The 14,065-nt window shown below is 51.9% G+C and overlaps 7 protein-coding genes across 7 annotated transcripts; 4 read left to right on the forward strand and 3 right to left on the reverse strand.

Annotated features, from left to right (window-relative positions):
* Positions 1–453: 453 nt before the first annotated feature.
* GT037_008911 (60s ribosomal protein l44) lies at positions 454–1,081 on the forward strand (the record flags this gene model as incomplete). Its single annotated transcript, XM_038933958.1, has 4 exons — positions 454–685; positions 739–839; positions 892–957; positions 1,007–1,081. The coding sequence occupies 4 exons, from the start codon at positions 454–456 to the stop codon at positions 1,079–1,081; spliced, it is 474 nt and encodes a 157-aa protein (XP_038783303.1).
* A 448-nt stretch (positions 1,082–1,529) lies between these two features.
* On the forward strand, positions 1,530–2,834 carry GT037_008912 (uncharacterized protein; the record flags this gene model as incomplete). The annotated part of the gene is made up of 3 exons (XM_038933959.1): positions 1,530–1,728; positions 1,883–2,160; positions 2,268–2,834. The coding sequence occupies 3 exons, from the start codon at positions 1,530–1,532 to the stop codon at positions 2,832–2,834; spliced, it is 1,044 nt and encodes a 347-aa protein (XP_038783304.1).
* Positions 2,835–3,454: 620 nt separating this feature from the next.
* Positions 3,455–4,366, reverse strand: GT037_008913 (uncharacterized protein; the record flags this gene model as incomplete). Its single annotated transcript, XM_038933960.1, has 1 exon — positions 3,455–4,366. The coding sequence occupies one exon, from the start codon at positions 4,364–4,366 to the stop codon at positions 3,455–3,457; it is 912 nt and encodes a 303-aa protein (XP_038783305.1).
* A 1,496-nt stretch (positions 4,367–5,862) lies between these two features.
* Positions 5,863–7,803, forward strand: GT037_008914 (lysophospholipase-like protein; the record flags this gene model as incomplete). The annotated part of the gene is made up of 3 exons (XM_038933961.1): positions 5,863–5,929; positions 5,981–6,533; positions 6,582–7,803. 3 exons carry the CDS (start codon positions 5,863–5,865, stop codon positions 7,801–7,803), a joined length of 1,842 nt encoding a protein of 613 aa, XP_038783306.1.
* A 357-nt stretch (positions 7,804–8,160) lies between these two features.
* Positions 8,161–8,820, reverse strand: GT037_008915 (uncharacterized protein; the record flags this gene model as incomplete). The annotated part of the gene is made up of 3 exons (XM_038933962.1): positions 8,161–8,535; positions 8,633–8,686; positions 8,767–8,820. The coding sequence occupies 3 exons, from the start codon at positions 8,818–8,820 to the stop codon at positions 8,161–8,163; spliced, it is 483 nt and encodes a 160-aa protein (XP_038783307.1).
* Positions 8,821–9,584: 764 nt separating this feature from the next.
* GT037_008916 (uncharacterized protein) lies at positions 9,585–10,160 on the forward strand (the record flags this gene model as incomplete). Its single annotated transcript, XM_038933963.1, has 3 exons — positions 9,585–9,650; positions 9,701–9,754; positions 9,813–10,160. 3 exons carry the CDS (start codon positions 9,585–9,587, stop codon positions 10,158–10,160), a joined length of 468 nt encoding a protein of 155 aa, XP_038783308.1.
* Positions 10,161–11,404: 1,244 nt separating this feature from the next.
* On the reverse strand, positions 11,405–13,571 carry GT037_008917 (nadp-dependent malic enzyme; the record flags this gene model as incomplete). Its single annotated transcript, XM_038933964.1, has 5 exons — positions 11,405–11,455; positions 11,704–12,730; positions 12,781–13,205; positions 13,255–13,367; positions 13,418–13,571. 5 exons carry the CDS (start codon positions 13,569–13,571, stop codon positions 11,405–11,407), a joined length of 1,770 nt encoding a protein of 589 aa, XP_038783309.1.
* Between the last annotated feature and the right edge of the window lie 494 nt (positions 13,572–14,065).

Below are 14,065 nucleotides of genomic sequence, written 5' to 3' on the forward strand. Positions count from 1 at the left end.
CTAACATAGCCGAAGCCCACACAACGCTAGCAATATCGGCGCAGCGACCACAACACCTCCAGCAACACCGCCAACTTTTCGCTCATACTAACCACAGAGCAAAATCCGTCAAAATGGTGAGTGATATCTTTGCTGCTGGGAATATTGCGAAGGATACGGCATGTGCGACGAGCGACGAGCGAGCGAATTCACGAATCGATGACGATGGCGAGGCGAAACCTTCGACCCCACGACATTGTACCGACGACACTTTATCAAAACGGAATACAGCGGGAGACATCTGATGCTAAGACGGCTGGGCTGGATAATGTCTCTTGTTGCTGGTATGAGGGAGACGCGAGGGCCTTGGAGTAGAAGGGGCGGCGACTCCACCAGCCAACCATCATGCGCTCATATAACTTACATCACACTACGAAATATCCGCAAAGGCGCAGGATTGCGCTCGTATAATTCATGGCGGCATTGTCTTTCCGGGACTTATACGATCGCATCCTCGCGTTACCGATTCTTCGCCATCGTCTTTTTCGCTCGCTCGTCCCACATTCGTCGCTAGCAAAGGAAACGGAGAGCTTCAAGGCATTGATCACGGACGCTGACTTCCACCCCCAGGTCAACGTTCCCAAGACCCGCCGAACCTACTGCAAGGGCAAGGACTGCAAGAAGCACACCCAGCACAAGGTCACCCGTACGTGATGCACGTCCGCGCATTCGCACCACCCGTATACTGAGACTGTGTAGAGTACAAGGCTGGCAAGGCTTCGCTGTTCGCGCAGGGTAAGCGTCGTTATGACCGCAAGCAATCCGGTTACGGAGGTCAGACCAAGCCCGTCTTCCACAAGGTATGATCGCACGCATTCGGGATGAAGAAACGGGCGACTAACACCCAAACAGAGGGCGAAGACCACCAAGAAGGTCGTTCTCCGTCTAGAGTGCACACAGTGCAAGACCAAGGCACAGGTATGCTGCACTCACCTTCCACTAGCTCACAAATACTAACGCACCGCAGCTCGCCCTCAAGCGATGCAAGCACTTCGAGCTTGGTGGTGACAAGAAGACCAAGGGTGCCGCTCTCGTCTTCTAAGCGTGCATCTTCTTTCTCTCTCTTTTGCTGGGCTCTCGGCGTAGTCTTCGGGCGGATGGAATGGAACGGCTCTACCTTCGACTCAAGCAATGCATCAAACCATCAGTGCGATAAAGAAATGAAGGCGTGTGAGGCGGTGGAAGATTTGGCGACAAAAGGTCACCAGCCACGAATTTACGGACTGTAACCTACATATGCATCAAATGGAGCTCGATTGAAGGGACCGCAACAACGCTGCTTTTCTGATTCCAGTCGTGATTGTCAAGTGATGATTTCCAGATGTAGCAGGTACAACAACGCGGCTCGATTCCGACGGAATCATGTTTCCAAGTCGTGGTTGCCCCTCCACCCCCACTAACGCGTCAGTCGCGCCCTATCTTGTCAACGCCATAGACGCCACTTGTATATGTAACGTGAGTTTGACCATCTCTTAGACTAGCTCTACACAATGGCTGATTCCAACAAGAAGAGCGTGTTAATCGTTGGCGGTGGCGCCGTCGGTGCAATCGCAGCCGTCAACCTCGAAGCCGGTGGTCTGGCAACGGTAACCCTCGTCCTACGCTCCAACTACGACGTCGTCAAGGGACACGGATACACAATCTCCAGCTGTGATCATGGAAACTTAAAGGGATGGAGACCCAGTGTCGGTATGTTTGGCAATCTCACTCTTGTACACTTGGACGACCTTTAGGGGCGGGCCAATACTCAAACTGAGTGTGGCTTGTATGTGCGTGTGTGTAATGTGGCGTCTGGGGAAAAACAGCAGGCTGACATGTAAACCAATGTTTTTTTGAAATAAAGTCCGCAACAGTATCCCTGATCTCGTTGGGGAGGGCATCGAGCAGCAGCCATTCGATTATGTGATGCTTTGCACCAAGAACATGCCGGATATCCTTCCCACGGCCGTCGACCTAATAAGCCCTGCTCTCCCCACTGGCAGCAATGCGAGCAAGACTACCTTGATACTCCTGCAGAATGGATTGAATATCGAGAAACCGTTTCTGCGTCCTCATCCCAATGTTTGTATCCTGAGCGGTATTTCCATGATTGGTAGTGCGGAAACTATGCCTGGTACTATTGTAAGTATTTATCCCTGTTTCCTCTTTTCTCTGTATTAGTCTAGAAGGTGATAAGTTTGTATGTGTCTATATTTACTGACTGCGCACCCTTTGTTTTGTTTTCTCAGGTCCAAGATGAAGGCGATAAACTGTTAATCGGCGCCTTTCCCACATCAAACATCAACCCCGCCGTGCCCGAACGACGCGCCGAAGAATTCGTGCACATGTACTCGGCAGGCGGAAAAACAAAGTGCACCTACTCGCCCAACGTGCTGCACGACCGGTGGAAGAAATTGGTCTTCAACGCCTGTTTGAATCCAATCTGCGCCATTACGGGCCTGGACGACGGACGGCTACGCCTAGCGGACGGCGCGCTCGACGGCCTCGTGCGACCAGCCATGCGCGAAATCGTTGCCGCAGCCAAGGCGGTCTGCGGTGTGGACTTGGATCCAGGGGTTGTGGAGGAGACGATCCATGTTGATCCGTTGGAGAGCTGGTTGAAGCCTAGTATGCAGCAGGATTTGGAAAAGGGCAATTTCCTCGAGTATGAGAATTTGCTGGGGGAGCCGTTGAGGGCGGGGAGGAATGCTGGGGTTAGTATGCCGACGTTGGAAGTGCTGTATTACCTTGCCAAGGCGATTCAGTGGAGGATCAAGGAGAAGAGAGGATTGGTTGAGGTGCCGGGTAAGCAGTAGAGTGGTTGGAGGGTGGGAGGCGGTGTTGCGACTATGGACGTCACGTAGATGATGTGACAAGTTGTCATGTCATAGACTATGTATCGCATTATCAAGAATCACAATGCGAACATGGGAGAAGCTGTGACGATCAAGGATATGTGTTAGTCCGTTGGTACGTTGTTCTGGTTCCCACCCGTGTACAAGTGTTAGGGTGTATAGAGACGTGCTTCCTAAATAGTGAAGAGGTTGCATTTAGCAGTCGTAGTTAAGAAAGACAAAGAAGTTTTGGTAGGACATGTCTGCTTTCAAGTTCCCTGTGCCGTAGATACAAGCAAAGAGAGTAATAAATACAAAACCCTTCTGTTGAAGGAAGCTGTCCTTGAATACTTCGATGGTCGAGTATCGAGTAAATCCATCCAAAGAACCCCGTGTACTGGCACACCAACGGTATAGTCCAAATGAGTTGAATTGCCGCAGTCAGCCTTGCTTGAAAACTACTCGCATTAGTTCTCCTTCTTTGAGATAATGAACCAGTCCCTTTCATGGAAATGTTACATGTCCGTATCCGCATTCTGAAGGAGGAAAATAGATTTCCGGGTATTGTTGGCCATGTTCCCTACATCTCTTCGACCCCTTCTCTAGATGCCATTCTCAACCCAATCCTTCGCGTACTTGTAGCCGATCCATTGCTCTGCCTCTGGAACGACCTCGCCGTGCGCCGCCCATGTAAGATCCTTCTTGATAAAGGGTATATGCGTGCCTTCAGGAACATCAGGAAAGTACGTCAGATTTTTAGCTTGCAGATCTGCCAGATCCACACCTGGAATCTCCCTCCACCTCCTCGCAAATAACATTGGTCCGACCTTGAACGGGGGACCAGGATACAGCTTTTCAACCCCTTCGCCGCGGATGTACGAGTAGACATCTGCAGCATCGGAGATAAAGCAGATAGCAGTCGGAGTAGTCAGAATCGGACAGGTCCCTGGAAGATTCGCGATGTAATATCGATGGTCAAGTATCACGCGCCATTTAGGCAAGTGATACTTGACTATCATCAAGGGGTTATCGTTGCATAGCCGTGTAAGGCGAGCAATGGTATGCGCGTCCTCCGGCATCTTGTGGGGTGGGTGACAGCCTTTAGTCTCCATCCTGATGTTGATAGTCTTGATCCACGACCTTTTCGCGACGGGTATCGTTGACAGCCATCGATTCAGCAGTAAGAAGGATGTCGCGTTCTCGCTCTTCTTGGAGACACGAAACATGATGTCGTTGTATTTAAGTTCCAAGCCAACGGTCTCAGCGTGCAATTCCTTGCTGACATACTTGAACTGGTTGTACTCGACAGGGTCTACATCGAATGCAGGTTCGTCGAGCGAGTTGGTAGATGTCACACGGAAGTAGAGGTAATGTCTCTTCTTATTAGGGTTGTAATCGTCCCAGACGACCGGGTCGAAGCAACGTAGAGGTTCCGGGGCAGTGAGGGCGAGCTCGTAGATGGCATTGCGGATCTCGGCTGGCAGCAGGCGCAAGAAGGGCGAGTCACTGGCCATTGTGGTGTGACGCTGGACTTGACTTGGTTCAAAATCCAAGTCGAAAGAACGTGTTATGAGTGTGGACAACAAGGAAGTTGCGGTTTTGACCGGGAGGTGTTTGTTTGCTACACGCCGCCTAATTGGGAAAGTGCGCATTCTCCTGTACTACCATTTCAGTAAGACAGTTCATGTTACACAGGCGGCCCGACCTCTCTCCACAAAAACTTGTGAATCCCACATTCTGTGTTGATTGCTAGCTCGACGGATGCTATCATCGAGCACGCTATCATGCCTGTGAGCTCAAAGTCATGATTGAGACTTTTTATCCATCTCATGACACTGTGCAGGCATTGTTGCCTACTTGAACCAAGTGTTTCAAGAGTAGCATATGTATGCATAGATGAGAAAACTAGAAGCCGACAGTGTCGTTAGTCTGCTGTAAGCTTATGCAGACCGCAAGATACCTAGGTAGGGCCTATTGCACCCGCACCTGTCCAGCTTTTCTCTTGTGTGGGATGTTGGTGGCGTAGAGGTCTTGCATGGTTACCTTGGCAGCTGGCTTCCTTCAACGTCACGTGGAAGCCGAATAGACAGCCTCACGAAGCATCGTACGATATCATGACATGTAAGCCTGCAGGTCTACGGTGGACTCGATGTACCAGGTTGGTGTTGCAGCAACTCGGCGAGATGCTAACGAATGGGCATAATAGATCAATCATGACAAAGCGAGGCATTTTCTCTCATCACGATCAAAATGTAGTTGGCGTCGTTATTCGATCGGAGAAGGCGACGTCTCATGGAAGGATGGCCATCCGAAGCAGGGCCGCAGAGTTGGCGATTGGACAGTCACTCGTTCGCGTCGACGTTGTGGAGGGGGGTTCCTTCTAGCAGGCGGGCCATGGCATTGCCGCTGCAAGGGCATGAAGATCTTTTGTCGTAAAACCGGTAGAGACGGAAGATCTTTGGGCTCTGACGGCGTGCGGCATGCCAGGATAAACCAGGTTTTGGTGAGCTAGAGAGCGGAGCCGAGGTGGCGGTGCAGTTCGGCTTATGGCTGGTGCTTGGCGAGTGACGAATGACGAGTGACGACGCTGTGAACCAACTTGGGCTGCTGGCCATGACCGGCAAGAGTCAAAGAATCTTCTCAACTCCTCCACGTGAACTTTCTTACTCAACGCCTGTCTCTCCTGTGACTGTACCCTATGCCCTCCTGCTTGCGCACCGAGCAGCCGACCTCACAACTCCATTCTTGAGCGCTTTCGAGCGCGCGCGCCCAGGCTTGGACTCCTCAGCCTCGCTTTACTGCTTAGTACACCAACAACACGACGATTACAGACAAATCCTCAGCCGCGCAATCAGCCCACGCCAGCTCAGCGGCCTTAAATACTGGGAAGCAACGGATCCGACAGCCTGACTCTATTCACACAAGGCAGCGAAGACGTATACGCGCCGTGCCAGGCAGAACCGCCTAGAACCTGTGATACCCAACACAACCAGCGCATATCATTCCAAACATGGCACTCAACGGGGTGCGTCGGAAGGACACAACCAAAGGGCCGCCGCTGCGCATTCTGTCGCTAGGTAGGTTATGATGCAAGGTTCCAGTATGGCAGGTGCTAACCCATGTGATAGACGGCGGAGGCGTGCGGGGGTACTCCATGCTGATAATCCTTCAAGAATTGATGCACCGAACTTTTGTCGAGACCGAAGGCCGAGCCCCAAAACGGCACGAAGTACCAAAGCCATGCGAACACTTCGACCTCATTGTAGGAACTGGCACCGGAGGCCTGATTGCCATAATGCTGGGTAGACTGAGAATGGACGTGGAGACGTGCAAAGACGTATACGTGCGCATGACGAGAAGAGTTTTCGAGACAGACAAGACGTTTGCCGGCATACCATATCGATCTACGTTGTTCAAGGCGTCCAAGCTAGAGGAAGCTATCATGCAATGTGTGCGCGAACACACCATCTACGATGACGAAGGCAACGACAACCACAACGGGCAGGATGCACCGCCCATGACCCCGGGCAGTGCTATTTCGGGCCGTATGCAAAGGAGCGCTAGTAATGCCAGCAACTACAGCCAGATTGGCATGACGCCCGTAAATATGCGCATAGCCGCCATGAAGTGGGGGAACCCTCACGCCCTGCTATACGACAACCGGGAAGAGCGCACTAAGACGTGAGTGAATCATACATGAGCATTGTTTCAGTCTACTAACTTTGACAGCGCCGTCACGGCCGTGTACAAAGGCACAAGGAAATCTGGCGCTGGCCAGATCCTGCTCCGCTCCTACGATTCCCGCAAAGAACCCGCCATTGAACCCAACGCCACAATATGGCAAGCCGGCCGAGCCACATCTGCGACTGCCCTGGCATTCAAGCCTATCCAAGTCGGCCAATCCGTCTTCCTCGATGAAGGTTCCGGCAAATACAACCCAGCCCCCATGGCCCTCGACGAAGCCGTCTGCAACGAATGGCCCGGCCGCGAAGTCGGCGTCTTTGTGAGCATAGGGACGGGAAAGCGACCCGAAGGCACAAACGCCCAACAACATCTGTGGTGGGAAGGTTTTGTGTCAGGCGGCATCGGTGACTTTGCAGAGGCCCGCCGCAAGCTCATTCAAAAGATCGAAGACTGCGAAAAGACACACAAGGAAATGAAGGATAACCTTGCGAAACGACATGTCAATCCGGAAAATTACTATCGCCTGAATGTCAATGTGGGTGTCGGGGAATTTGGAATGAATGAGTGGAACGCCCTCGCAGAAATCAGCACAAACACGCGCATGTACCTTGCAGAGAAGAGCGTCCAATCCATGACCCTCGATTCTGCCGCCAAAATCGCCAGAATCCATTTCGCAAAAGTCCGCTGGGAGCGCGCGGCCAAAGGCGAGTCTCCTTTCTCTCCAGGCGCCCAGGCACCTAATAAACCCCTCCCTACCGTCCCAGACCCTGCACCCATGGCCGTCGAACTACCAGCCGAGGAACTTGCACCAGAATACTACACTAATATCCATCCTGCATTTCGACCCGCGGCGGAACCAAGACGGCCGAGTGACAACGACAAATTCCTCGTTGTGTCGAGCGATGAGTATCCGCAGTCGGCCAGTACAGATGGCTTCTCGGACCTTCCGCCACGTCACTCTGGTGAACTAGTGTCTCCGGGTCGGCGCTCAGATGAGCAGTTTCAAGCGGGAAGGCCGGTTTCTTGGATGAGTAGTGCGACGAGTTGGGACGATAGGTTGAGCAATGCGCCGCCGAGGCCGCCAAAGACGCCTTTGCAGGACGGCTATGGTCCGCCGCCGCCATTGTCTTCTGGCGGGTTGAGGACCAGTCCGCCGGCTGGAAGCAGTTTTGCGAGACCACCGCCTGGAGCGCCGCTGCCGTATCCGGATACAGATGGGCCGCCGCCTATTGTTAACAAGGCTACAAAACCGGATTATTCGAGGTGATAGAGAGAGAGAGAGAGTCTCCTCATGTGTGTAAGCGAAACTCATGATTTTGAAACGGCCGAGAAAGTTGCATGTTGAACGATGTATAGTTTAGATACCCATTCGAAGTTTTTTTTTCCTCTTCTCTTTTGCTCCGTTGATGACTATTGAGGTGGTGTCCTCTTTTATATTTCGACATGTTCCTCATGATGTGATTCCTTTTTGCATCCCGTTGTGTTCACGCTGTCTGAGAGTAGAGGACATTTCGCTCGCGAACGCCGATCAGACTATATGAAATAGCTCCCCCGGGATCCAACGATATCAGTAGTACATCCTTGTGAATGCGACTACGCGATCAGACCCAGCCCTCTGCTTGAATCAAAAATCTTCGCCGACTTGCCCTTCTTCCTTTGGCTCAGGCTTAACACCAATCGTCCCCCCCTCAACAAGATCCCCATCAACAATTTCTTCGTCGGTGAGATCCCTCCCAAGCTCCTTCTTCTTACGACCGCGTTTAGTCGGAGTCTTGACATCCGCTTCTCCCTCAGCAGCAGCAGCAGCAGCAGCAGCAGCATCGCCCTTGGCCTTGCGCTTACGCGGAGTCGGAGTCTTCTTCGGGGTACCAGTACTGTCGTTGGTACCTGGATCACCAGACGTGAGAGCTTCGACCTCATCCTTGAGTGCGGCCTTCTTGAGGCGGTCTATCATGCGCTGGCAGGCGATGATGGAACGGCCGGCGGGGCGTGGAGTGTTCTGGAGTTCTCATGTTAGTTGTCGGTGGATTTTACTGCAAGACGGGGGAGTATGTGGGATGTGCGAAAGAGGGAAAATGGGGACATTGGCTACGTACGTTGTAGTCGAACTTGACGTTGGAATTCTCAATGAGAGCGAAGAGGTAGGTGAGCTGTTTGTTTGTTTTTCTTCTTGTCAGTCTTTTTTTGTGCGGAGGCTTGGGGTGAGGAGGGGAGGTTGGGGAAGATATACACGCTCCTTGTCTGTCCAACCAGAACCAGTCTTCGTGCCTTCGTTGCCTGACATGATGACTCTAGTGTTTCAAGGTTGTGTTGATGTTGGTAATTTGTTTGGATCCTAGTGTATGGCCGTGGTATGTGATGGCAAAGGGATGGCGGACTGGTGTGCGTCGAAAGAGTTGCGAAGTTTTCGGAAGCGGGGGATATGATGATGGATGTTTGTTCGTATATGGTAGCGTTGTTGTGATGGTGAACTGATGGTGAACAGGTGAAGGTGAGTTTTGACACACGTAGGCCCTACTAAATGCAGAGATTGCGCTATCTCGAGTGTCAGAAATTCGTTAGTGAGAGTTATCTACGAGTTGTATAGTTGTCATGTTTCCCTTCATTGAGTATCCAGATATGGCATTGTCGGTTTATGTTGGTAGGCTAATGTAGCATGCATTTCTATAAATATGCTGTGACAGATTGAACGGCAACCCCCAAGGTCATATCATATGCATAGAAGGGTAATGTATACATGACTTGGCGTTGATCTTCAGAGCATGGCTACCACGTTTCCGTTAGCAATCTGTACTCACCTTCACCACGTATCATGAACTCTGCACCATTGACCACGCGCCGTCTCTGCCGTTCGAGGACTCACAGTGAGATTGAGTTCCAACCGCTTGGCAGATTCCCTACTCTAGACACAAACGTCGATTGTCCCCTCACCCTGCTTTCTCCCTCTACCTCTGCTTTTCATCCTCACATTGCACTTTCTAAAGCCCTTCTTCTTTCCACACCAGAAAACTCCCACTGAATCAACACTTTCTTCGACAAGGTCACACTATGTCTGACGAAAACACACCCAAAGGCGCTAGTGGCAAGGTTCAAGGTTGGACTGAGCATGAAGTCGTATGTTCATTGGGATACCCTCAAACAGCCGCAATGCTAATAGTTACCAGCTCGTCTACCTCCTCAGCGCTATAGAGTCTGCCAACATCCAAATCGATTTCAACGTAAGTGTTCCCTTACATATCACCAAGATACAAAGTAACTCTTCCTAATGTGTTGCAGTCCGCCCCTGTCCCCGCTGGTCGCAACGTAAGCGGTTGCAAGCAGAAGATCTGGAAGGTCAAGAATGCTCTCAAAGCTGAGATCGATGCCCTCAAAGCCGGAATTTCTATCACAGCAGCCACTGAGGGCGCTCTTAGCAAAAAGCCCGCCACTCCTCGTAAGCGCAAGCCCAAGGCTGATGATGAGGGTAATGACGCCGAGATCACCCCTAAGAAGGGTCGTGGTCGCCCCAAGAAGAAGGCAGCTACTCCAGAGATCGAGGAGGACCAGGAGGATCTAGGTATCAAGTCAGAAGCTTATGGAGAAGACGAGGAGCACGACATCCTGAAGGAGGCTGAGCTAATCTGAGGCTGTCTCTAGCCAGCAGTGTGGCACCAAACGCATGTGCATGGAAGAGTCCATTGTGGGGGGTTCTGCAGCGCATATCAGCGTCTGACGTCCAGACTACGTTTACGGCATGTTTGGAGTGTTACCTGCATCTTGGTTAGCCGTGTCTTCGGCTTTCATAACCCGCAGGCATCAATAATGTACTTGAAGAATACAAGTCAAATATTGAAACCAACATGCATCTCAACATGCTCTCGTTGAGCTTTCCACTCGAAACCGACAAAGTCTTCAAAAGATCGAAACGACATACCACCGTCGCGCATATGCCCATCCCATCCTTTACATCCCCAAAGCTGCGGCAAATCATCAATTAGCTGCATACAACATACCTTATCCTAATCAACACACCAAGCCAACCCCACATAACTTCTCCACCTCACCACCACAAAAGCCTTCTCTAACATCCCCAGCATCACCCCAATCAGGCGCAGCCATCCACCCTATAAAACCACAACAGCAGTTCCGTCAGCCACCTCCCATTCCACTCAAAACCAACCATCACACATACACCAGATCCAGATTACCAAACGCAGACCCCACAAAAGTAAAGAAGAAAAGTTATTCTTTTTTTCTTTCTCTCCCTAAAGGAAAAACTGCCCCAAAGGAGAAAGAAAGCATACGAGTCAAAAACCGCCTGCAGCCCTACCCGTTCGTCGATCCGGTTCATGCGCATGCGCTCGTCCCAACCATTGCTGCATGTAAAACTGTTGAGAACCGGTGAAAGTGGGTCCTAGGGTCAAGGCAGCCTAGCAGCGGGCCATCCCGCAGATGAGAGCGGAAGGGAGGGGGGAGGGGCTGGGCTGGGCGGTCGTGCATGGCATTGTGGCTGGTGTAGTATGGGGAGGGGTCTGTGCTACTATAGTCTGGCGCTGTTGTTAAGGACGCGTGGAAGATTTCGGGATCCCGTTTTATCTCGAGGTGATACGAGATAAGAGCCTTTGTGATAAGCTGATCGTCCTTACTGCACTCATGTGTGGAAGTAGTCATTGAGGTCTTCGGAGAATGAGGGGGGCCGTCGTCGGAAATTGAGTATGGCAGATGATATTGTTTAACGTCAGTGAAAAGGTAGTCTCAACAAGTACTGTTGTTGAGAACATAGTAATAGTGACGTGAGACGGAAACTCCACCCGTCAATGATTTGGCATCACTGTTGTAAAGTGGAGACGGGGGGTTGATCTTAAGATTGTCCATAACATGTTGCATTTTCATTCCACAGTGCAATCATTTGCACCAAGGTCGGAGGTATCTAGTGTGTACTACAAGTCTCGTGAGAAGACGAATGAAGTGTAGTAGGGTATCGAGTATCCATCCAGCCATCCCACAAGCACAAGTCGAGAGAAAAGGAAAAGTAATTTTGGTGAGACCCAGTGCCCAGTCTAAAATGAAGGCCGTTACCGAAACAAGAACCAAAGAAAGGTGCATCTTCAATTAAAGACGAACCGTAGCGCCAAAAGCATGTCCAAGAATCGAAGGAGCTCTACAAGTGAGCAACACCGTTGGTGACCTCAGTCACACCAACAGTGGTGCCGTTCAGCTTCTCGCTCGCAACAAGCTGCGACACCTTCTTGTCGAAGTACTTGGGCTCAGTGTAAGGGTCGTACATGTTCTTCTTGATGTAAGCGTCGAGTTGCTCGTCAGTGAGACTGCGGAGCTCGGTAGCACGGTCAACACCGTTCTTCTGAGCCGCACGGATAACACCACGGGTGACAATGACGGAAACCTCGCGGATGCGGCGGATGTCCGGGTACAGCCAGCCGTCGGCGACTTCTTGCTTGTTGAGAGAAGTCGAGAGTGACTCTGCAGAGGCGTAGATCATGTCTTGTGTGACGGAGACGGCCTTGGAGATGATGGCACCCAGTCCGATACCAGGGAAGACGTACATGTTGTTTCCTTGGCCGGGAGTAAGCATCTTGCCTCCAAACTCCATTGAGGGGAAGGGAGAGCCGGAAGCGAAGAGGCAGCGTCCCTCGGTGGCAACGACGGCCTCCTCGAATGTGCACTCAGATTTGCTTGAAGGGTTGGAGAGAGGGAAGATGATGGGGTGGTTGTTGATCTTGGCCATCTTCTCGAGGATGTCCTTGTTGAAAGCACCGCCAATGGTCGACAGACCCATCAGGATGGTGGGCTGTACGTAGTCGATGAGGCGGCTGAGTGACTGGTATTGACGACCGTTGTTGTCGTCGCGAGCGAAAAAGACCTTGTGTTCTGCGAGCTTGTCGCCGCGGTCCAGGGTGACGAGGCCGTTTGAGTCGACGAACCAGAACTTGCGCTTGGCCTCGTCCTCTGTCAGACCCTCCTTCATGAAGTACTCGACAATTTGCTTGGCAACACCGACACCAGCGCTTCCAGCGCCGAGGAAGATGGCCCTGTGGTCCTTTGCGGGGACACCGGACGCCTTGACAGCGTTGATAAATCCACCGACAATAACGGCACCAGTTCCCTGGACGTCGTCGTTGAACATGGCGTATTGGTCTTGGTAGCGCTCCAAGGCGGGGAAAGGGTTCTTGAAGTCCTCGAATTGGATAACAATGCTGTCACACGATCAGTTTCCTGAAGAGGATAATAGGTGGATGTTACGTACCTGGGCCACTTGTCGGTAAGAGCAGCCATGAGCTCGTCGAGGAACTCCTTCTCCTGCTCGGGAGTAACCTTGGGCATCCTGGAGCCCATGTAGAGAGGGTCGTCGCGGAGGGCCTTGTTGCTGGTTCCGAGATCGAGAGTCAGGGGCAGGGTGCTGTCTGGCTTGATACCAGCGCAGGCGGTGTAGAGAGCGAGCTTTCCAACAGGAATACCCATGCCGTTGACACCAAGGTCACCAAGACCCAGGATACGGGATCCGTCTGTGAGGACAGTGATGTCGACCTGGTGTGGCCAGTTGTCGAGGATCTTGCGGAGGTTGCCCCGGTCGCTCCATGAGAGATACATGCCCTCGGGTTGTGTCCAGATTTCGTGCCATCGTACGCAGGCTTCACCGACGGTGGGGGTGTAGATGAGGGGGGTGAGTTCCTGACTATGTTAGGTTCGTAATCTCAAAATGCCTCTGGTTGTTTCTTACCTTGATGTTTTCTCCTAGGAGACGGTAGAAAAGATGTGGGTTGGTGGCCTTGAGGTGAACGAGGTACTGGAATTTTTCGATGGGCGCCTGCTTCATGGCAAGGAGTCTGAGGCCTAGGAACGTTAACAAAGCTCACTTCTTCTTTCCAGGCATATCTACGCACATCGCTCGCTCTGAACGTCGTAGCTCTCAACGGCAGGGGGAGTGAGGCCGTATGTGCCCAGGGTTTTGCGGACATCGGGCGTGTACGACAGGTCGTAGTCACCGGAAGTGGTGCTCAATTGGCGGGCCATGTTGGGTCGAATGGCGGAAGGCATGTTGTCGGTTGCTACAGTGGCCATACAACGAACGAAGGGAGGTTTTTGGATTGAAGAACGGAGGCCTTGGGCGGGAGCCGTAACTTTTATAAGCGACCTGAATCGCTGCATTGAAATGAGCTGAAACGACGCGTCGGCAATTGAAAAGGAATTAGGAAGACAGCCCGCCTGGGGCGCGGAGGATGGGGGGCTACATAATAGTCAGCCTATCGGATGGGTCTAGGTTCCGCAACAGTCAGTCTGTGAGGAGATCCGTTCTCGCCGTCAAAGTGTGCCTGTAAAGGAAGCATGGACCAGCCCGTTGGTGACTTTTACGCGAGTCCCTTCCCCAAGTATCTCTCTTGGCGACGACAACTCCGCATACCACGACGATAAGGTTTTGTCGCTTCTGTACACACTCGTCTCTACAATCACACCATTCACACAGCACACTCGCGACATTCTTCAGTATTTTCTTGCTAAATCCGGGGCATGCCATCCTCGTCGTGTCACAG

The sequence above is a fragment of the Alternaria burnsii genome, assembly GCF_013036055.1.
Source record: "Alternaria burnsii strain CBS107.38 chromosome Unknown 697, whole genome shotgun sequence".
In the NCBI taxonomy this organism is placed as follows: Eukaryota; Fungi; Ascomycota; class Dothideomycetes; order Pleosporales; family Pleosporaceae; genus Alternaria; species Alternaria burnsii.